General features: G+C 35.9%; 1 protein-coding gene across 1 annotated transcript in view; it reads right to left on the reverse strand.

Annotated features, from left to right (window-relative positions):
• Window positions 1-22,040, reverse strand: part of rasa1a (RAS p21 protein activator (GTPase activating protein) 1a) — a 48,983-nt gene extending 26,943 nt beyond the window's left edge. The window contains exons 1-2 of the mRNA XM_051892517.1: window positions 21,046-22,040; window positions 752-904 (exon numbers count right to left, since the gene is read on the reverse strand). Of these exons, the coding sequence (XP_051748477.1) occupies window positions 752-904; window positions 21,046-21,419 (527 nt within the window). The 5' untranslated portion in view covers window positions 21,420-22,040. The remainder of the gene's footprint in view (window positions 1-751; window positions 905-21,045) is intronic.
• Between the last annotated feature and the right edge of the window lie 2,670 nt (window positions 22,041-24,710).

Here is a 24,710-nt window from a genome sequence, read left to right on the forward strand (position 1 = left end):
TAAAAATGGCTGTCCACCAACGTTTACCATCCAACCTGACAGAACTGGAGAGGATCTGCAAGGAGGAATGGCAGAGGATCCCCAAATCCAGGTGTGAAAAACTTGTTGCATCTTTCCCAAAAAGACTCATGGCTGTATTAGATCAAAAGGGTGCTTCTACTAATATTGCAAATGGCTGCAATATAACAAAGAGTGAAAAATTTAAGGGGGTCTGAATACTTTCCGTACCCACTGTATGAGAGTGCCATTGTTTTGTCTCAAGATGCACAGCAGTAATGTTTTTTTTCTAAGACACATTTATAAAAGCTACTAGATGTCCTAATTAAACTAAGGCCTAATCCTGGCTTAATCTAAGCCCTGTCTTATATTTATTTAAAATTATTAACATGCAATTGTTTTAATTAAATGTTTTAATGTGTAATTATTTTAAAATGTACTTATAATTACATAATATTACGTAAATAAATAATAAAAAAAAAGTTTTATTAATAGACTAATCAATAAGAAAAAAAGATCAAGAATCATTTTGAAATCGGGCTGCAACTCCCAGAATCGGAATCGAATTGAATCGTGAGGTGCCTAAAGATTCCCACCCCTACAATGATTTATTGCTTGTCTTTGTTTATTTAATACAAAAGATAAAGAGCTTAAAAAATAATCGCATATTAAATCGCAATCGCAATATTGGTAAAAAAATAATCGCAATTAGATTTTTTTCCAAAATCGTTCAGCCCTAGTCAGCACTGCTCACCTGAAGTGATTGACCACATTGGTCACGCTGAGAAAGGACAGTACGAAGGAGCCAGGCCGGCGGTCGCTTTCCCTGATGAGGTAGCTGCCTGGTGTCCGAGCCTGACGCAATCGCTCTTCTGCAATGGTTCTGTCCAACATTCCATGGTACCATCTGAAAGAAAGCAAGCACAGGTCAAGAAGTTAGTCAGCAATAAATCAGATTTTAGTGTCTTCCACCAGCATCGATTTTAATGCAACCCTGAATTGTTGGAAAATGCTGAAGTAGGTTTTTTTAAAGGCTCTTTTTGGCATGCTGACATAAGCCTATATTTAGTTGATGTTATTCCAAATCACCTTCCAGATTTGTGAAAAAGCTTTGCTATAATGCAGTAGCTCTGTAAAAAGAGACCTGCAGAGATTGCATTGGATTTTTTAGAGTTTTTTTTTTTTAAAGAAAAGCATGCAAGCCGCCCTCTCACTCCACAGAGATGTGACAGGGCTCCGGCGGCTGAATTTTTCTCTTGACAAAAACTCATGCGGAAATATTGAAAGTGAAATCTTGCTCTAAAAAGGTGCCTCAGCACAGTGAGAAATTTTAAAAAGCTTTTACTGCAGAGCCTCAGCCATTAAAAACATGAAGGTCTCTAAATTAAACAGTAGCTTTTCTAACAACACTGGTTAATGTTTTAGAGATTTTAGATCCCTGGAGAAAAAAAAAAATAACACTCGTGTCTGATTTTAGTGTTTTGCTACAGGGGGTCAAGACAGAATGCAAAAGAGTAAGACAGAGTTGCTGTGTATTTAACCCTACAAATATTCAATTAACCATTGTGTCATGTTTACTTGGATAGATGGAGACTGCACATAAACCAACTGTAGCTTTTACTCAATTAACCGAAATTGAGTTTCGATTTCAAATTTGGCTTCCAAAGATTATGAAAAAGGATAATCGAGATAAAACTATTATTTTGCCCCATTCTGTCCCTGTCCAGTTTTGCGCTTTAACTTGACGTGCAAATCAGAAAAATCATATAACGTGACTTTTGTAAAATAAGACATGTTTGATATTAAAGGGTTATTTCACCCAAAAATTTAATTTCTGTCATTAATTACTCACCTTCATGTCGTTCCAAACTCGTAAGTCCTTCTTTTATCTTCAGAACACAAATTAAGATGTTTTTGATGAAATCCAAGAGTTTTTTTTTTTAAATCCCCCACAGAGAGCAACATAATTAGTGTCATTCAATGACCAGAAAGGAAATAAAGACATTGTTAAAATAGTCAACATTTCAACAATTTCTTCTCTACCCTGTCAGTCTCTTATGCAGTTGACACAGTGCAGCGCTTCCTTGTTTAAATCAGAACGCCGGCTCAGTATTGGCTTCAACTGCGTAGGAGACTGACAGGGTAGAGAAGAAATTGTTGAATAAAGTCGTTATTTTTGTTTTGTTTTTGCACACAAAAAGTAATTTTGTCGCTTCATAACATTAAGGTTGAACCATTGTAGTCACATTGACTTGAATAACGGTAATTACGTTGCTTTCTATGGGGGATAAAAAAAAAAAAACCTCTTGGAACGACATGAGGGTGAGTACTTAATGACAGAAATGTAATTTTTGGGTGAACCCTTTAAAACAAATTATTAAAAGTGCAAAAAGAACTCATGTTGTTCCACAGGTGGCTTTCTGTGCGTACTTGCAGTAATCATTCCTCATTGCACGCAGCCTGATTCATTTAGTTATTAGCTGTATGGAAGCCAAATGCTCTAACTGGACTGCGCATTGTGATTAAAACATAACTAAAACAAACAAAACAAGTAAACCATTTTGCTTATCCAGTGGGTCCACTCACTTGTGCACATGGTAATGTAGTTTGGTCTGCTTTCTTATTTGCTCTTAAAGGTGCAATATGTAAAAATGTCTGTCCGCTAAAGGTCGCTAGAGGCCTATTCAAAACAAAGGCGTAGCTTGATGACGCCAAGTTTGAGCGCGGAATCTTGGGACATGTGGTCTTCAACTCACAAGCTGATGGAAAATAATCGGGATAGGACTCGGGCAGAAATCATGTTCATGGATGCGATTATTAACGTTACCGTAGTATGAAGCAGAGCAGGACCGAGTGTTGCGGGAGCTGAACAAGGCCGCTGGAGCGATTGCGCAACACACGTCTCACGAGCAGCGGAACTTTTATTATGCCGCAGTCACTGGCGCCGCTTCCGCTTTTCTGGTCATGAGTATGAGGTAACGCAGCTCTGTTTATCATATTAGATACATTTGAGTGTGTCGAAAATGATGTTATAACGTTACTCTGCGCATTCGCTCAGTGGCTGCTGTGAGACACTTGTTACACACTGCAGTAAAGCTAAATCGATATTAGAATATACAGTAGAGACACACTGATATTACATTTTGGCTGATACTGATGATAAGCAGGCAAATATTCATGTCATAGCCAATAACCAATAAATGAATGAAAATTCAAAACTATTTTATCTAATAAAATTAAAAACAAAACAAAACACTAAAAACTAGAATAACTCGTTTTAAATGTTACAAGTGAGTTTAGGCATCACAGCACTATAAATGTACAGTATGAAAAAAAATTGATTTTAATTTTGAGATTTGCTGAATTTAACATCGTTACTAAATCTAAATGTTAAAAAAGGGAAAATAAGCATATACAATATAATATTCAGGTAATAATTAAAAATATATATATATAAATAAAAACTGATAACCAAACTGTTACTGAAAAATCTTGCATCCTTAAATATAGTGAAAACCAACCCTTCATGTCAAAATGGTTGCCCACTCTGGGAATAAACTATTCTCATTTGGTTTAAAAGTCAAACAGTCCTTACAAAAACAAGTCAGGCAGAAGTCTTCAAATCTATTCTAATCATGATTCTGCATTTTCACTGTGGTTTAGGCTATAAGACAATATGTAACCTAACTCGTACATTTTTTTTTTCCCAAAGAATGCTCTTTATAATAGAATAAAGATCAAAAACATCTAAACTGTGAAAAGCTTCAAGGTATGTATTCGCTTACACTTTGTTTAGACTCACTCTGGCTGCACAGTTAATTTCATTCAGAAGCATAGGCCAATTAGCACTGCAAACATGGGTGAAAAATGCAAAATCAATTATAGCAGAAAAGTCAGCACATATGTGTTGCTGTTGATGTGCGAAGAGGAAGCGATGGCAGGTGAATGAAGGAGGTGATAGATAAGAGTGAGACACAGGAACAGCTGTGATATTTTTTAGTCTTGCCCATGTTGAAATGTCACACTGACTGCAGACAGCATGACATCATGTGGGTATGCAGCCCTCCCACACTCTAACTTATTGTATTCATGAGGAAGCATATGCACCAGAGAGTTTCATTTGTGCTGAATGTCACTTTTAGATTTTTTCAAGTTTTGCTCAAGAGATGCTGCAGTTCAACATTTCTATTGTACTGTGTGTTTAATAAAGTCCAAAAGAAATTTGACAAACAGCTCATGGATAGGTTTCTGATTTCAACAAATGTTGTTTTTGTCTGTACAAATGGACTCCCAAAAGCAGATAAATATGTAAGGGGCCATTCACACAGAACACTGTTTTGCGGTTAAAAATGCGAGATGCAGGTCAGTAAAATGGGAAAAAAAAAAAAAAAAAAAAAAGCTCACGCGCAGTGGCGTAGCGGACAGGCACACAGGGCACCGCCCCCGATTACCTGATAACACTGGATAACACTTAAAAGAGAAATATCAGACATAATCAGTAATAATCAACATAGCAGACATAATCAACATAGAATAAAAATCCCGAAAACAAACAAAATAAATATACATTATATAAAAATGAATAAATAAAGTATAGCAACAAACTGAAACACTACAACAATTTGGGCAATTTGGCTATACTAAACACTTGGATATGTGACTAAGCACACATTTATCAAGGTTCACATTAATGATAGAGCGAGCGGCCATGTTAAATGGATAACATACTTACATTTTTTAAATAATAAGTCATGTTTGAGGCCGCACGTCGCCTTTTTGTGGTCATTCTTTACTCTCTCTAAATGTTCCAACACTTTGGATTTTCTGCCCGACATATTACCACATGGACCAAGGCTGAATTCTGAATGCTTAACAATATAATTTATTTTAATATTTGCATGAATTAATATTTTTATGATTACATAATATTATAATATTCATAATAATGTTTGTAATTATAACAACAGTGTTACAGACTGAACCAAGCTTAGTCTATAACACATTATATACAGTCCGAAATGTAAAATGAGAAACGCACTTGGTCATGTAAACTATTGGCCCATTTTATCAACCACAGTGATATAGAGTGTAGGCGTAATCTGCACACTGCTGGCTTAACTAGGCTAAGTTCCTCTTCTCTCTATATTAATTTATTGAACAGACAGGCTCTATGAAGCAGTCCTTTGAGTAAAATTGCACCGTTAGCAGAAGGAGAGTCCCTCATAATTCCCAGAGGCTGCGTTTTCTTCTCAGCGGGACTGCCTCCCAGCTTTGTACGTTATAAAATGACATCAGCAATACAAGGTTATTAGCACACTGGATAATGTGCTCTATTAAAACTTCTGTGCTCAGATGAATCACAGCCTCCTGAAAACACAGATGTGTGAACAGGATGAAGAGGCCTTGTCATCCTCGATATTGGCTATGACGAAGATGAGATGATGTACAAGCAAACACATAAGCAACAAAAGTCACACATTCTAAAGAACTGTTCACACCAACAACCCTTTAAAAGGAAACACAGTGGAGTAGTGTGGTCAAAAGTACAGACCGCGATACCAAGTCGGTACTGAAATTTAAAAAAATGTGATACTTTGAGTGCTGTGAAGCAGATTCCTCTGATTGGCCTTTGTGTTCACGCGCTCAACAGATATGTCTGTGATTCGCTAAAATGATCAACACACGAAAATCTTTGAATTTGAAAGAGTTGAAAGCGTAACTAATATTACAATTTTTAAATGGTATTTTTCTATAGAAAAATAAATACAATGGAAATTTATCATCAACTTTTAAATTGTTTGGATGCCAAGCATCTTTTCTCCCCCATTCCCCAGAGAATGACATCAGACTCAGTGTAAACTGGCCTTTAGGCTAGTGATTTCACCATTCTTCCTTCATAGCAGTAGAGTTCAGTTCCTGTGCCGACAACAAGGCCTATGGGTAAATAACAGATCCCTCTGCACATCCAGATAGGATATAGACAAGCACAGCCTTCATCCTCCTGAGGAATGCCTGATCGTGTCAGTGCTTGATCACTAGCTGGTGCCTTCAATGAATAAAAGCCATGAAGTCAAAATAGCGTTCCATCATAGTCTCTTTACCTCTCAGGAAACTGATGCTTGCATTAAATTAGCTGACATGTGTATTGTGCCAAGCATCCAATGATTTGTGTAGTGTACTTGACAAAGAGCACGTGAAAGTCTCATATCCACTTTTGTGAGTATTAAGACTATGTAATGGACTACACCGATGGCGTTTACTCAATGCAAAGACTGACGCGTTTTTGGTTTGCCACTTGGATTTCCATGAAGGACGAAAAGTGATTTAAAGAGGAAACTGAATAAAACAAAAAATTTACAGAGCTATCTAAATTTCAGTTTAAATTTTTCTGGATTCTGATTTTTTTTTTTTTTTTTTTCCTTACTTGAACAATTTAAAAAACAATTAATTAAGTTTAAAAAAAAAAAAAATGCATTAAGGCCATTTTATTTTTCCCCAAATTCTTTTATTTTTCAGAAATACAGTTAATGGTTTAAAAAATAAACAAAATTTTTTATAATAAAATGTATAATCACTTGTATATCACTTTGAGAAGTACATTCTACTGTACAATAATGTATTTCTGTCACAATTTCATCAAGTTAAACCAAACTTTAATTTTGACATGCTGTTGTAAAGACGTTTTCTGTCTGTATATGAAGTGACAATAGTATATGGGTCAATGACGTGACGCCTACATTTTCTATCCGATTGCATTTTTTTAGTTACAATCTGGTTTAAATGAATAAAAAGATACCATTTATATGTAGTACCTCTCCCGTGCATGTACTCACTTTAACTTTTCAAAAAACATTAGTTGTTTGTAATTTTCTGTTATTTAAAGTGTCAAAATATCATGTGGTGTGACCGTCCGGCCATAACTTCTGTTTTGGTAATGTCTTTGAAATTACTCTAAATTTATTCAAATTCATTTTCTGTACTATTTGGCATGATTTCCAACATGTTTTGTAATCCTGCACAAATTTGTAAAGCATTTGTATTTATATTTCCATCATAATACAAACAAACGTTGCCCGATGATGTCCATTTTATGAAATATCATGTTGTGTGACCATCATAAAACTACCACTTTGGGACTTTCATGTTGAAATCCAGTCAAAGACAGGAAGTTGCATCATAAACCAATTTGCCAAGGACCCATGGAAACAGCGAGCAGGTTTGCAACTCTGTCTTAAATTTGGAAAAAAAAATAACCTTTTTAACGGCTGATATGTAGTTAACACATTTGGATATCATGTGGTATGACCAAAAAAACGATGAATATTAAAAGTATATATTTGCAGAAATAACTTATTACAAATTTCATAGTGACCTTTTGTGGGAAGCTAGCTTGTTTTGTTTAGGTGGCCAATTCTTTGCCTGTAAATTTTGACTGAATTTGAAAATATCATATGGTGCGACCAAATATCATGTGGTGCGACCACTGCAGAGTGTTTTCCATGATAGATACATGTCCTAGATTGACTAGTTTTTGTGCTTTTGTATTCAATTGATAATTTATATACATAAAGTACTTTATTTTAGTATCATTTGGAATAGATTTTTATGCAATTTGCGTCATTTTATAAAAATATTTCAGACAGTTTGTTTGTATTGTACAATATGAGAAAAATGCAAAAAAAAAAAAAAAAAAAAAAAAGATTAGAGAATGTAATTTCAGTTTGGTAAATATGAATTTATTAGTCATTTATTATTTATTTATTTATAACTATTTCAATCTATTTTATCAGATGCCACTGCCAAGCAAAGTAAAAACCACAGGCAGCGTGTTAATTCTGACCCTGCAGCAAGAATAGATTTACACCTTGCTAGGAGAAGAGTGAAATGTTATTACAGTTTAAAATATCTGTAAATCTGTAAACTGAAATTTATTTTGTAATCAAAGCTGAGTTTTCAGCATCATTACTCCAGTCTTCAGTGTCACATGATCCTTCAGAAATCATTCTAACATGCTGCTCAAGAAATATTTCTGATTATTAATGTTCATGTTTTTGTGGAAACTGTGATATATTTTATTTGTCAGGATTATTTGATGAATAGAAAGTTCAAAAGACCAGCATTTATTTGAAATAGAATCTTTTGTAAAATTATAAATATCTTTACTGTTACTTTTGATCAATTTAGGCCTAATGTGTCCTTGACGAATTAAAGTATTAATTAACTTTTTCTAAGTCAACTTAAATGAAATGGTGCACTTATGTTTGCGATGTGATTTTTTTAATATAAAAAAAAAAGTTTATACCATTTTTGGTCATGAAAATTCTCTGAAATCTGGTTTAAATATTTTTTTTTAAATTATTTTTATTATTATTTTTATTATTTGTTTATTGATCTCTTTAAATAGGATTTTTAATGATATTTAAGGTCTTCATGTCATTTGGAGCGACCACACATGTGGTGCGACCAATAATGGCAATAACTGTGTTAAATTAAAAATAAAATATCTAAATTTCTGTGGCTGAAATATGAATCAGTGATACAGTATGCTTAAGTGAATGGTATTTTTAAAACATTTTTATTAATTTAAAATTTTAATATGAATTTATGTGTACACAACATTCTTAATGTTTGAACAACTGCAATAGATATTTTTTGTATTTTAAAATGGGCCTGTCGAAATTCCTTATACATCATTGACCCTTATATCAAATAAAATGGTGAAATGTTCATGAAGTTAACTCGCAGAGAAGCTCTGGAGTTGATGTGGACTGTCCTCTTATACTGAGATAGCAGATGCTGAAAACAGTATAAACACAACGATAAGAACTGATGCTTCACCTTTCATAGGTTTAAAATCTCAATAATGGTTATACTGTAATCTGCCTATTTTTCAGTACAGGCCAAAAGCCAAGTGTCCTCAAATTAAGAGTATCTTCAGTACACACTTTGATAAAATTCTCAAATGATGTGCAAACACATTTGCATGTGAGATGACTGAAGCTAATATACATCAAGCATGACTGCAAAAGCTGTTTGCAAAAGCAGAGGAACAGGAAGTGTGTTGAAGGGGACAGGTGCCACTTTCTTAATAGCACTCAAACCACTCACATGCCTTGACACTTTTTATGCCTTGCTGTAATGGAAATCAACTGATATTTGCTGCACTGTGGACAAAAATAAATGGTTACAACCACAGCAGCATGTCATCAGCAACTTCATTCACAGCTTTGACAGAAAGGAGCTTTGAACCATAAATAGGAGTGCAAAATATGCACTGACTAGTTAACCATGTGAGTATTAGCCCACAAACAGGACATTATAATGACACTTCACAAGAAAAGTGGTACTTCACACATGAAGTGAAAAGGCTTGTTTGACTGCAAAATGAACCCAATAAGAGAGTCAATGTTCTAGCACTCAGGCACTTAAACCTCACCCTGAAGCACAAATCTCTCGACACTTGAATATGTTATGATTTCCAGACAATGGCTGTATTTTTAGATCCATATAGCCTTGAAAAAAAAAGCCTTCTGAATTATTCACCAAAAATGCCATGAAAAGATCCTGACAAGATACCATGGAAGCAGGGCAAAATTCTTCCTGCATGTGTTTCATCTTCATAGATGGCTCAATGAAAACAGGACATGACCTTTCTGTGGTTAGTCCATGCCAGACATAAAGGAAAGGAGTCGGACCGCTCAATTTACAACACTTCATCTGGAAGGAAGCAAGGGCAGAGCGGGCTTGTTGAGACTTGATTGAGGGGTCGTATTCGCTCTCTTAAGCACTTTTAACACATCCGTCTCTCGTGATAGGTCTCGACTACCTCAAAAAAACACCTCTAAATATGTCACGTCACCGCTCATCAGTATGATGATGAAACTTCACAACCTTACAACAGTGCCCTTCAACACTGCTGTCAGCTGTCATCTGAGCCCATCTCTCATTCTGCACGAGGACACCAAAGAACTCATGATCTCAACTGAACCCCAGAAAAATAGCATCACTGTTGTGAAAACACCCTGACAGTCTGAAACTGATGAATAAGCAACTTTGTCCTCAAATGGTTTGAAACATTCATATTGAAGAAAAAACACATGACTAATTTAACAGCCCTTCCTACGAGCACTATGTAACCACCCTCGACTACAAATTCAAGCAGTTAACATCTGTCCACCTGCGACACTTTTAATTATTTCATGACTAAACACATTATTAACTGTCAAATTATATAAAAATATATGATATAAATATGTAAAAGAGAAATATTTCAGGTAAATAATAAATCTTCAGTGAGAACTAGGGCTGGTTGATGTAGCTTAAATTCTCCATAGTGTTTTGGCAATATTCAATATACATTTCAATATTTATGCATTTGCTCAAATTAATTAAAGGGTGATAAAATAGATATGATAGGAAAGAAACTATTTACAAGCAGTAGAACAAAACACTACAATAGAACAAAGATACAAATGAAGAGACCTGAAAAACCTCAAGCACTAGATAGACCTATAGAAATGGGTTTCTACATAAATTGTATAAAGTAATTAAATGGACAAAAATAATGCAGAGTGTACGCAGTATATTTAATAGTGTAAATTTAATATACTGTACATTTATTCTTATTAAAGTTACAAAAGTGATTCAGTCAAGAGTATGAAATTGGTTAACATTAATGGCACAGACAGCAGCAGATATATTAGGCTGCTGTCCCCTTTATGACTGAATGCACTGATCTAATATACTGATACACATGCTTTCTTTCTCAACTGTTTATATTCACTTAAGACATAAACTGTGTTTATGAGGATACTCACAAAGATGGCCATTTGACACACAACTGTGTGTATTTGAACCAATAAGGTGACAAAAAGAACGGATCCAATACAATGATACGCATCCATTTTCTTTCTCAATTGTTTAAGTTCACGTAAGCCATATGTGACCGTGTTTATGAGGATACTCGCCGAGATGGGTATTTTAACATTATTTTGTGTGTATGTGTCTGTTCAAGCACAAATAGAGACAGAAGAGAACGGAATTCGGTGTTTGCGTTAGAGTTCAGAAATTAGTTCTCTTTTGCGTCTTTGTGAGCTCGAATGGCTTAAAATCGCTTGAATGTTTAAACTGACAGGACCAAAAACATGTGCAAATGATAAACTTTCACTCTATGATGGGTAAACTTCTCTATTAATCCGAGAATCATGTGCATTTCAAACCGTGGTTCTTGGTCTGTATGGATCACAGATCAACTATCCCTATTCTTGACATCGCACATGCTGCGGCGTGACTATTGCGAATGTGCACTTCGCGATATCGATGCTAAAATGACTTATCGTGCAGCCGTACACATATATATATATATATATATGTATGTATATACACACACACACACACACAGTACACAGTATAACAAATGACACAAAAAAACTTCCATGAACATTTTAAGTGAAGACGAAACAAACGAATAACTGAATCAGCATTTTTAATAGATTCAGAGAAATAGTTCGAAGTGATTCACAAAAATGAATTAAAAATACAATCTGTAATGCCATTTTTGCGGCTTATTTTAAATCAGAGACGATATTAAAACGTCTTATATATCATGAATGTGCAATAAATCAGCGATCTGTGGCGAGAACTGTGCTCATCAATTTCAATAAAAGTGAGTACTTTAAAATATTTTTGGAAAGTGAGAACGGAACAAACTAGGCAAATACAGCAAAAAAAAAGGAAGTTCTTGACTCCATAGTCTGCCTGTCTGAGCTCCGAACAGAAGCATCAGTGCCCCACTTACGCTGAATTCATCCTCTGCTGCATCCTGGGCTGTCCGGCTCGCTCTCACTCACTCACAAAGTAATCCCGCTCAGCTGCCGAGTCACTGGGGTCTGTCTCTGTCTCACCAGACAAACATCCCATTTGGTCGTCGCCATGTCCCAGAGAACCTGCTGTTCGACTGCGATCACCACACAGCTCTTGAAGTCAGTGAGCAGAAACTATGTCTGCATGCAAGTGAGGGGGGGGCTCTACCTCACATATGGTCGGCACAGTTTTAGATAATGTCCAAAATGCGGAATAATCCACGCCGGTTATCACTCCGATAACGAAGAGATGCTTGAGAATGAAGACCTTTCCCTTGAATTTGCCTTGTCTGCCTTTGACATCCTTCCTCTGTGAAGGCAGTCACTCAAATAATGCATAAAGTATGAAACGGCTCAGCAAAAGAGAGGGAGGGGACAAACAGGATGCGAGACACTAAGAACTCCAAGGTGGGAGGATAAAATCTGACCACCACTCAAGAGACTTAAAGAATAGTTTCCAAAAAAAAAAAAAAAAAAAAATTCATGATATTTGTTATGTCTGTAAATAATGGTAGAGGTTTCAATTTTTGACTATTTTGTAAAGAATTTATGGAACTTTTATGATTAAATTCAAACTTCCGCACACCTTTTCTCTTCTTCAAACAGCAAAATAAAAGCATCATACTCTATAAGTGAGCAAACTTGGCAGGTTGAAACATCAGTAACCCACTGGTTTGCTCAGCGACCAACAATTATTTAAAGAGCCTAGACTAGCGATGTCATTTTTCAAGAGTTTCCACACTGGAAAAAAAGGTGGAGATGAACAAGGTCTGTGAGCAGCTGCCAAACAGCTTTGTTTTTCTTCACACATGATGGAGCGTCACAGCTTGTTAAAGTCAGCACACGGGGACTGTCCTCCAGCACACAGATGGATGACTAAAGAGCCCATCTTCAGCGAGCAGTTATAGTGCGGCAGGAGCTGAAAAGGGGTCACACGAAGGATGGATTATACGTCCTCAAAGTACTGTATCAAACTGATTCATGAATCTGCTGTTAGTCTAAATGGGCTGTCTATTTAAAAAAAAATGAAAGTCACTGCTATCATGTAAAAGCTTTTTTTTTTTAAACTAGACATTGTTCCTAAAATTATATAATTTAATTATCTGCAAATTCCTATCTCCTACCAACTCCTAGAATTTAAAATCATTTAAATGGGTCATGAATTGAGAAATCAACTTTTCCTTGAGCTTCTGATATATAAGAGGTCATCGTACTATAAGACTATCCTGTTTCAGAACTGAAAACTTCCTTGTTAGTCCAATAAAAGCTTTTATTGACACCAGGCCCATCAACAGATAGGTGAAATGCCGCCTCCGCAGAAGAAATCAATGCCTACTTCATCATTGCTACTTTTGCCCTGCCCACTGACGTGTTAGTGAGAAGACGAGGAGAGAATAGCGATACAGGACAAGAATAACATTACCTTTCAAAGGATCCTAATGCTAGGAATATGGTTATTTATTTTCAACTATGTGAATTTCTCAGTTGAGCATTAATTTATTTGTATTCATGATTTCACTGTTGATTCTTTGGTAAATCAATCGCATTTCGGCACAGGCTTTGCAAACAGACTTTTATTATATGGACTCGACAGTAATGCAACAACATGTAAGTAATTGTGCATTCTAATGCCTGATTTGATATGTAATGATTCATGTACAGTCAGATGTTCTTTGTCTATGTGTCAGAGTAAATCAAACCAGTGACTATGGTCAACTTCACTTTGTTTCTCTTAGTAGGATGAAAATAATCAGTTATTTAAACAGTGATTAAATTATATAAAGAAGCGATCAAAGAATGCTTCACTTGCTGGGGCTGTCAATCAAACAGCGCAAGTTTATCAGTTCTGGACACTTGCCAAAACTCCTGTTTTATTCAACGAATCTCTTAGTTACAATGCGTTTACACTATTAGTTACTATGAAAGCATTCGTCAGTGTGCAGAAATTGAGTTGCAATGATGCGATCACTGCTTTCATGTGCTCAACAACATGTCTGTGATTGGCTACAATGTTCTAATGCCATAGAGATATAAATGTAATGAAACACTTTTCACGATTAGTTAACCTTGAGAGCTGTAATAGTAAAAACATGCTAAAAGTTTGAGAGTGTACTACTTCAAATGGAAAGATGTCAGCCAATCAGAGCAGTGGGCGTTTACACTGAAGTCTCACAGCAGACACGCCCCTTAAAACAGAGCTTCAGATAAGAGGACTAAAATCAGAATAGGAAAAATGTTTTTTATTTCTAAATTATGGTGATATTTGATGTAAAAAGCATACTAACATTATAAGTGCACCCCAGGAAAGATTATAAAACAATAAAACATGCAGTTCATGACCCCCTTTAACATCAACTTTTTAGTGTTAACTACCAAATTTAAGTCTGAATACATTATGTTTTGATTTTATATCATATTGAAAGTAAATTAACTTTTTTTAAACAACAGCTCTGTCAAAAAAAACAACTTAGATTAAGAAAGTGAAGAAAGTTAGATAAACGTTCCAAATGTTAGGTAATTATGTTGCCTCCTAAGAGACTTTTTTTGGCCAAATTCAAAGGCACCATAACAACTATCCTTCACAGGAATGACAATTCCAGAATGTATTGAGACAAGCTCTGTGAAAAACTAAATCCAAGATGGTGGATAACACAAAAGAATTGTTGTTTATAAATACTTAATTAAAAACAGACTATTTTAACTAAAATACACTTTATACACATTAAATTATGGTGATGTGCATTGCCTTCATTGAAATAAATAGTAGAGTTTCTTGCACGCTCTTAAGGCTGGAATACACCATGACTTCTGAACAATTTCAAAACACTAGGCATCATACATTTGTCAACTTTGCAAATGGTTACAGAGAAAAACTGTGAATCATACATTAAACTACTGAGGACCATACACTACCAGACTTTCAAATCGTTCTGAACACAACAAACTCATAGAAACACATGTCTCGCTGCTAGGAGTATCGGTATGGACAGATTACAATGGGAGTTAGAGGTGAGTGGTATAGTCAGTAGTTTTATACATGCTGATGAGTCAAATATTGAGGCTAATTTATTACACCTATTAATTATATTGTTAATGTATTTGTATTTTATTTTATTGCAACACTGTAGATAGAGGACAGCTTCAGTTACAGTAGCAATCCATCATACACTACGATAGGCATTCTAAAATCGGCTCAAAATATCAAACATGTTTTGATATCCTCCAACTGGATGGAATTATAGTCTGAAGAAAAACAAGATTCTGTGCCCATCATACACTATACGTTTTTCTGTGAAATCTGACAAAGACTATTGTCAACTTCTTTAAACTGCAAATTGGGGCAAAATCTGAGCAAAATTTCTGTAGTGTATTCCAGCCTTTAGTTTGATGTACAGAGTTGCTGCCTATGTACAGTGTTCCAAAATCAGTCACTTCTCAGGTTCCATTTCAGTTAGGATGCTGCCTTAGAAGGTGGATGCCTATGCAAACACAATAGAGCAAGGCAGCTTGCTCAAGGCACTTGGTTTTAGAACAGATTTATTAAAACTTCAAATACAAATAGTTGGAAAATGTGCACTAACCAATGACAAAACTGTTGACAACTGACAAATTGGGCATAATTATCCTCAAGAGCCAATAAATCACCAAATATTGGCTGATTAATCTTCTTTCACAATATATTGCTAATATTCATGCAATATAATGAATATATCATGAAATCTAAGAAATTAGTTTTCTAACTTCTTTAGACAATCCATAAAAGCAGAGCATTAAGGCCTGTACACACCGGGATGAATATCACGCGCGCTTATCGCCAGCGTTTTTCGAGATGATTTTCGTGTTCGTACCCAAGCGATTTTCACTGGCGACGCGCCGAGTGAACGTGCAAATTAACTCCCTATGGCGCTTGTGCTGAACGGTAGTGCAAATAAATATTTATGATATTAATAAAATTAAAGATAAAAATACAGATATAAAATGGCATATATGGCATATACATGACATGAGGAGATGGTAGTCAGAAACGGTAGTGCAACTAAGTCACAATGACAGTAGTGCAAGTGAACGGTAGTGCAAATAAACATATTTATGAAATAGACATTCTCAACTATATTTCTTGAATGTTTAAGGAAAAAAAAAATGAACCTGAGGCGTTTTTTTTTTTTTAAATGACGCTTTTACGCCTGCCGTTTTTCACGTCGGTGTGCACACTCACACTGGCGCCCTTTGTTTAGTCACGAGCCGTTAAACATCGGCGATAATCGCGCGCGATATTCATCCTGGTGTGTACAGGCCTTTAGACTTTTTATAATGGGGAAAAGCATCATATCAGCTTGGCCTACATGACCTACATTCTTCTCAAGAGAAATCAATAGATGTCCAGAAACAGCAAAGAAATGATATTAAACGTGCAACGCTCGAATGAATCCTGGTGCTCAGATACTTTGAAACAAGGAGGTGGTTAAAAGTAAATACAGAAGACATTTTGGTTAAAAACAATCAGTCCAAAAAGAACTGTTGCTTTAACTAAACACACAAGATCATGAATGCTGTCAAAAAAAATTAATTGGAGAAGTTGTTCCAGGCTATTTTAATGAAAAAAAGAGGAAAGAAGACTTTTCTAGTGCATAAGCCTCTTGACTGCATGAAGAACATATTTCAGCGCAGTAACCCGCAGTTTTAGTTCGCTGTGCCACTTGGCATTCCAAAGTCCCTGTATTTCTCAAAAAAAAAAAAAAAAGGCAATTAACCAGCATGGGTGCTCAATTAGCCTAGCCCTTGACTGAGAGTGAGTCTGTTGAGCAATTGCTTATCTAGCAGACACAATATGCACTTCTGTTGATCTCCAAATCAAACTCTTTCTCTCTCTCTCTTTCCAGCTCTTGAGGGAAACTGTTTATGACTCAAAATCCTTTCTAATCTTCGTGGAAACAAAATCAACCTGCTCTTTCTCCACAGTGCTGTTTGTTTGCGTTCAAAGCCCAGTGTTTGAGAGGAGCGCTGCCCTGCTCTTCATACGCTCTCCTTTTTGTCTTTGTTAAACAGTAGAAAGCATCTGTGAAATATTTATTCCGCTGCTGGCATCATTGTTTATGAATGAAGTGCACAGTAGTGAGGCATGAACGATCATGGCTGTCTTCTGTGCGCGACTAAAGCCCTAACTTTAGTCACACATTCTGACAAGCAGGACTGCATCCAACCCGGAGAATGTGTACCACACTGCGCTGCCATTCAACCTAGTACTGTGAGAAAACATTGAAACAACTGCCTCAGTTGAAAAGAAAAGAAAAGTTGATCTCGAAATGATGAAATCAAGGAAATATGTAGCTATACACGTTATACAAGTTATGCACTTCCTACACAAGAAGGACTTTTTTTCATGTTCTGGCATCAGAATATACACTAAATATAAAACAACAGAGACTGAAAGCTGTTAACGTCACCAGCATCGAATAGGACACTCACATGCTTCCTCTTCACTGCAAAGGTGTTGCACATTTTAGACGTGCACTGAGCCATAAGCCGACACAGGCTTCTATTATGTCACAGCCTAAGCCATTTTGAGCAGATAAGGGCTGAAATGTGAATAATACCTCATCATGGCGCAAATTCAGCAGTCGCTGAGTGCATGCGGTAATATAAGCTTATGGAGCACCTCTGGTTCAGAGTTGGTGCATCAGAAAGCAACTCTGCCCAGCCTTATAGGCAGTCGAGTCTGTCAGAGTCAATCATCTGGAAGCTCTGAGGAAACTTTCATCCTAATTGGGTCACCAGTCTAAGGCAACAGTGTATCTCAAGAGCTAACCACTATGAGCAGAGCAGCAGTGCACAAATCACAGATCAGACTTATCATTTCTCTTATGCACTGTGCAGTACTAAAAAAAAGGCATTTGAAAAGTATATATGATACCAAAAAGCCAAGCGAAAACTCTTAATTCATCCGCACACTTTCTGTGACAACTTGCAGCTCTTTCAAGGAAACCACTGACAACTAACAGGGCTTTATATCCTCCTATCGTTGTGAAAACGCTTGATTCACAATTTTTTTTTTTTTCTTTTGCTTTGAAAAATGAAAGAGAAGCTGCTGTCAAATCATAGGCAGGTCTCTTATTGAAAAACATCATGCTTTGGCTTGATCAATGAAATAAACATAAGCAATGCAATAAAAAAAACTTGTTGCTAGTATTTTTGTTTAATTAACTCAGTTTAAGGATGTGCTGAAACAACTGTGCATAATATAAAACCCCAGGCCAGATTAGCAACCTGCTCTTGAGCAACCAAAGATATGAGAGCGGCATAATAAATTACACACTATCATTTAGCTTATCGTGATGTAGACTAGGAACAGAGTGTCACCACCCTGACATTCTTCATTAGATTCAGCCACTGATCTTGTCAGCAGTATGATAATGGATAACACAGAAAGCAGTCGCAATCATTTATCAGCAACTGCCGTTTCACAATGTGTGCAGAAGGAAGGTCTGGATACATAAAGGAATCCAAAACACTGTATTAATGCAATGCATAGGTCACAATTATATTCTACAACTAAAAAAACACAATGTATTGGTGGAATACAGTGAAAAGTCTTGACATGAGACTACATATCTCATGAAGGAATAATGGTAAAGTTATATGGCTATACCATAGTACAAAATAAATAGCATAACAGCTACAGAATACATAGCCTCACTTTCTGCAATACTAGGAAGTAGTGCTGTCAAACGATTAATTGCGATTAATCCCATCCAAAATAAAAGTTTGTGTTTACATAATGTGTTGGTACTGTTTATTTTTTATTATATATATATATATATATATATATATATATATATATATATTTATTTACACACACACACACACAGGCATATGTGTAATTATATATACATAATAAATATACACAGTACACAAACACAGGCCTATATATAAACTTTTATTTTGGATGCGAATAATCGTTTGACGGCACTACTAGGAAGTCAAATATATAATCTGGAAATCACAAAAGTGACTTCATAAAAGTGTCTGCTAAATGTAAATAAGCCCATGCGAGCACGCATATGGACAGTTACATTTGTTGGTTACAAAACCCACCGACAAAAAAAGTTGTCATGAATGCTTGTCAAAGAGTCGGTCTCAAATAGTGAGCTTCTGTCTACCTATACTGTCAAAAAAAATATAAAGAAAAAGGAAAGTACAAATGCTAAAAAGCTAATAACTGTTTAAGTCTAACTGCAGTACACAGTAAGAAATATTATATTTTAACATTTACTATATTTTTACATTATATATTTTACATGTGCTTTTACTGTAAAATGATGTAAAAACATATGAATTATGCAAACTTACATTATACAAAACTATATCTAAAATATATATTTAACAAGTTAAAATTATGTCTTTTTTATGAGTAAAAAGTTTTTTTGAGTGTTACCTTACAAGTAATCAGGAATATATAAGAATTGTATGCACTAAATATAATTTAATGGACTATAGTGGACTATAACTGGTTTTATTTAAAAATTGTTTCTTATTTTGTTAACAGTTACGTATATTGGAGTATTTTGATACATTTAATGCTTTATTACGTTATTTTAATGGTGTTTTATTTTTGAGTTGCTACATTTTCTTGAGAAACTATACAGTGCCACTTGAAAGTTTGTGAACCCCTTGCAGAATCTGTGAAAATGTGAAAAATTTTAACAAAATAAAAGAGATAATACAAAATGCATGTTTTTTTTTTTTTTATTTAGTACTGTCCTGAGTAAGATATTTTACATAAAAGATGTTTACATATAATTCACAAGACAAAAAATAGCTGAATTTATTAAAATGACCCAGTTCAAAAGTTTGTGAACCATTGATTCTTAATACTGTGTGTGGTTAACTGAATGATCTACGACTTTTTTTTTTGTTTTGTTTTGTGATGGTTCATCAGTCCCTTGTTTGCTCTGAGCAGTTAAACTGAGCTCTGTTCTTCAGAAAAATCCTCCTGGTCCTGCAGATTCTTCAGATTTCCAGCATCTTTTGCATATTTGAACCCTTTCCAGCAGTGACTGTATGATTTTGAGATCCATCTTTTCACACTGAGGACAATTGAGGGACTCAAACACAACTATTAAAAAAGGTTCAAACATTCACTGATGCTCCAGAAGGAGAAACAATGCATTAAGAGTCAGGGGGTGAAAACTTTTGAACAGGATGAAGATGTCCAATTTTTTCTTATTTTGTTTAAATATCAGTTGTTTTCTTCATTTAGTACTGTCCTTTGGAAGCAACAGAAGATACCTACATGTTTCCCGGAGACAAATTAAGTACAATTTACCTTGATCTTCAATTTACCTTGATCATCTTCCCCCGGCGCTTAATGCATTGTTTCTCCTTCTGGAGCATCAGTGAATGTTTGAACCTTTTTTAATAGTTGTGTTTGAGTCCCTCAATTGTCCTCAGTGTGAAAAGATGGATCTCAAAATCATACAGTCACTGCTGGAAAGGGTTCAAATATGCAAAAAATGCTTGAAATCTGAAGAATCTGCAGGACCTGGAGGATTTTTCTGAAGAACGCTGGGCAATTTAACTGCTCAGAACAAACAAGGAACTCGTGAACAACCATCACAAAACAAATCAACAGTTGTAGATCATCCAGGTAACCACACACAGGGTATTAGGAATCATTGGTTCACAAACTTTTGAATGGGGTCATTTTAATAAATTCAGCTATTTTTTTGTCTTGTGAATTATATGTAAACATTTTTTATGTAAAATATCTTACTCAGGACAGTACTAAATAAAAAATAACATGCATTTTGTATTCTCTCTTTTATTTTGTTAAATTTTTTCACATTTTCACAGATTCTGCAAGGGGTTCACAAACTTTCAAGTGGCACTGTATGTGGCCTTTCAATGTACCACCTGAATCACAACAGGCAGATTTGAATAGCTAATATACTATTCTAGATGTATAGAGCTATAAACGTCATCTAATGCTTGCAACTTCACTGTATTTAAAGTAGATTTCTGGAGAAAACAGCTGCCAGTTATTTAACAACAACTAAATGACTGTGGAAGACAGAATCAAGCCTATATATGTAGACAAATAACTAGGTTTTGAGAAACAGCCAATAGGATGATGCTTTCCCATCATGAATTACTAACATATAAGATAAATGTGTGCGAGATGAATCCTTACTGGTTGGTGGGCGGCGCAGAGAGGGGGAATACAACCTCCTCTTCCTCATACTCTGGCCCATCCTGTTGATCACTTTCATCCACACTCCCCTGCGGCCCGATTCCAGACGGCGGAGGGGGCGGCGGTAAAGGTGGGAAGACGGTGGGCCCGTCGGTGGGTGACATCCGGCTGCTGCCCGGCCCATCTGAGGAGGGAGACTCGCAGCCGGCAGCAGCAGCAGTTCTCCCCGTGAGATCTTCTCCTCCAGCGCTAGGGTAGATCATCATGTCAGGATCTGTGACCCGCACTCGCGCGGGTTTGCTGTAAAGAAGAAAGTGGGTCGAGTCGGGGCCTCTGCTGCCGTCCGATCCCCTGTCCTCGCCCCTCACCTCCATGCAGAAATCTAGAAGACAGCCTGAGCTTCTTCTCCAAGTCTGTCAAAGCTTCTTCTGCTTCCAGTCTTTTAAAGCGACGGGAGAAAGTTTCCTGGAGAAGAGAGGAGAAGAGCACACACTCACACTCACACACACACACACTCTCAGTTCAGCGGCTAGCACATGAGTTTAGGTCTTCATTGTTTCCTGAGTTTCACAAAGAGAAGAAGGGCTTTTCTGAAATGATGTAAGATAAATGTCCGAGTAGATGAGAGGATGGTGTGTCGAGGCCCTGGTTCGGTCTGGTGTCAGTTGTGGGCTTTTATTGTCAGTCTTTCAGGGTTGTTATTTTGTTTGCATTGAGTTCAGAAAACGCGCCGATCTGCCACTTTGAACGCTTCGCAGATTATCGCGGACGTCCGACACGCTTCTCCTTAATCGACTGCGCTCAAATAGTATGTTAAAGTATTTTCTTCTGCCGTAAATTGTCTTTTCTTCTCGAGATTGCTGGACTGGTGGAACATTTGCCACAGCTGCTCCCAGTCCCACTCCTCTCCCTGCGCGTCCCCGCTCATGCGCAGACCAAGCTAGCAGATCACCGAGCCGATGCATTCACATCATTGAGCTCGGCGATCTAGAAGAAAAGAAAAAAGATATTTGCCCATATTCAAAACACACAGCCTGCCCTTTGATCCCGGAATAAATGTTGACCCCAGCACAAATATTTATCTATCAATAGTTTGTCCTTTCAACATAGTCTAATATAGACTAATGTGCTTTGTGCTAGTTGTTGTCGTTGGTATAGGCTAGCCTAATAAAATCATACCATAGCTGAGTCATGGATTTTCTGCATATATATTTTTTAATGACACAGTGGCTATACGTTTTGAAATCACTGTAACTATTATTAGAATTATGGTGTTTGTGGTCTCTGACTGTAAATGTTATACACAAAGCATTTGTTATTAAATGAATAGCCTATTTCAGAATAAAATTAAGTCGAAAGCTGATTGTTGCCCCCACAAGTAAACTGTAAAATATAAAATGTGTTTCCATATATGAAAGTGATTTATTTATTTCCATTTTTGTGTTTGAATTATTAAACTGACAACTTATTTCATTTTATTTTTATATGTCACTCTTAGACCTCCATAACTGAGCTGGTGTTTATATTTTACAGTTGAAACCATGTTTCACAGCTGTGTTTGAGAGGAGGCAGAGATGTTGCTGGACATAAGTAATCAGGCAATGATCTGATGTAGCCATGGGAACTACGGGCTGGCAGATGCATCTGTGTTCATTGTTCCTCATCTACAGTCAAAACATATCTGCCTTGCAGAGGACTCTATATAAAGCTCAATGACATTTCTCAAATGTCAGGTGACCAAACACTTGCCTCTGTCATGTTGATACGAACACAGCCTGTACATTGTACATTGCTGTGGCAAAGTTTCATGGTGAACTAAAGTGCACCTACAAGCATATTTTACTCATATAAATTACATTTTGTAATTTCAATATTAAAAGGAAAATGGACATATATGACAATACAACACTTGTATTGAATAATTTAAATACAAGGTTATATTGTTATTTTACATCAGACTTTTCTTTGTTTAATTGTCCAGTTTAACATTTTATTCTGTTTATATTTTATTCTTACAAAATGATTCTTAAATCGCAGTATATCTACACCATTCAAATGTTTGGATTTTAATGTTTTGTTTTTCTTATGCTCACCAAGGCTGCATTTATTTGATCAAAACACAGCAAAAACAGTAATATTGTGAAATATTATTACAATTTAAAAGATTTAATATAAAATTTAAATTATATTATATTATATTTATCACTGTTAAAAACAGCTGTGCTGCTTATTACTTTTTTGAAAACTGTGAACTAATATGAACAAACTATGAACTGCTGTATTTTTATTAACTAACATTAACAAAGACAGTAACAAATGTATTGCTCATGGTTAGTTCATGTTAGTTAATACATTACCTAATTTTAACAAATGAACCTTATTGTAAAGTGTTACCAGAATTTTTATTGGATCCCATTAGGACCCTTTTAGATTATTTCAAACCTATACATTTTGTTTTGTTTTTTCCCTATAGGCAGTCAGAAAACTGTAACATATTGTCAAGAAACTGTGCAAGATAATCACCCTCTCCCATACACTCTGTAATAATTCATTCTTTTGTGCTCAAAGTAGGAGTGAGGCCGTGTTGTCTCAGTGGTGTGATTGGGCTGCGCTGCGGGAAGCCAGCTTGTGTTGTGTGGATGATTTGTAGGGAAGAGGGATGGCTCTTTGTCCTGCTGCACAGGCTGCTGCTGCCATGGCGTCTGCCAGACCCACGATAATGAGATTCAAAGCAGGGAGCAGCTAATCGTCCATCTTAGACTGTTAGCCAAGTGGAGAAGCACGAGCACCTGCTGATGAGTACCAGCCCCTCACTTCGTCATTATAGACATCTTTCTGTGTGTGTGTGTGTGTGTGTGTGTGTGTGTGTGTGTGTGTGTGTGAGTGTGTGTGTGTCACTGCTGAAGGTACTGAAGACAATCGGATATAGTGCAAGAATCCAGATATTTTTTTGCTGAGAGCAGATCAGTGGTATCTCTTGCACCACAATTGCAATCCAAATGTTCATAGTCTGTATACCAGCAACAACAAGTAAGGTCAAGAAGGTCATGTTATGTCTGCTGCCCCCCACATCTGTCTAAATCTAAATGTCAAAAATAATTATAATTATTAAAAAATGTCACTTGGTTTGATATTGTTTTGTAATGCAATGACTAACATTTAAAAATAAACAAAACAACTTTTCTGGGGCCACTGTAATATAGCATTTAAAAGGTTAGTTCACCAAAAATGAAAATTCTGTCATTAATTACTCACCTTCATGTTGTTCCAAATCTGTAAGACCTTCGTTCATCTTCAGAACACAAATTAAGATATTTTTGATAAAATCCTATGGCTCAGTGAGGCTTCCATTGACAGCAAGATAATTTACACTTTCAGATGCCCAGAAAGCTATAAGACATATTTAAAACAGTTCATGTGACTATAGTGGTACAACCTTAATGTTATGAAGCGATGAGAATACTTTTTGTGCGCCAAAAAAAAAAAAAATAATAATAACAACTTGATTCAACAATACCTAGTGATGGGCGATTTCAAAACACTGCTTCATGAAGCTTCAAAGCTTCACAAATTTTTTGTTTTGAATCAGTGGTTCGGAGCATATCAAACTGCCAAAGTCATGTGAACCATTAAAATTTCGAAACGTTTCAAAACATTTATGACAT

Source organism: Ctenopharyngodon idella, chromosome 5 (genome assembly GCF_019924925.1).
Source record: "Ctenopharyngodon idella isolate HZGC_01 chromosome 5, HZGC01, whole genome shotgun sequence".
NCBI classification, from domain to species: Eukaryota; Metazoa; Chordata; class Actinopteri; order Cypriniformes; family Xenocyprididae; genus Ctenopharyngodon; species Ctenopharyngodon idella.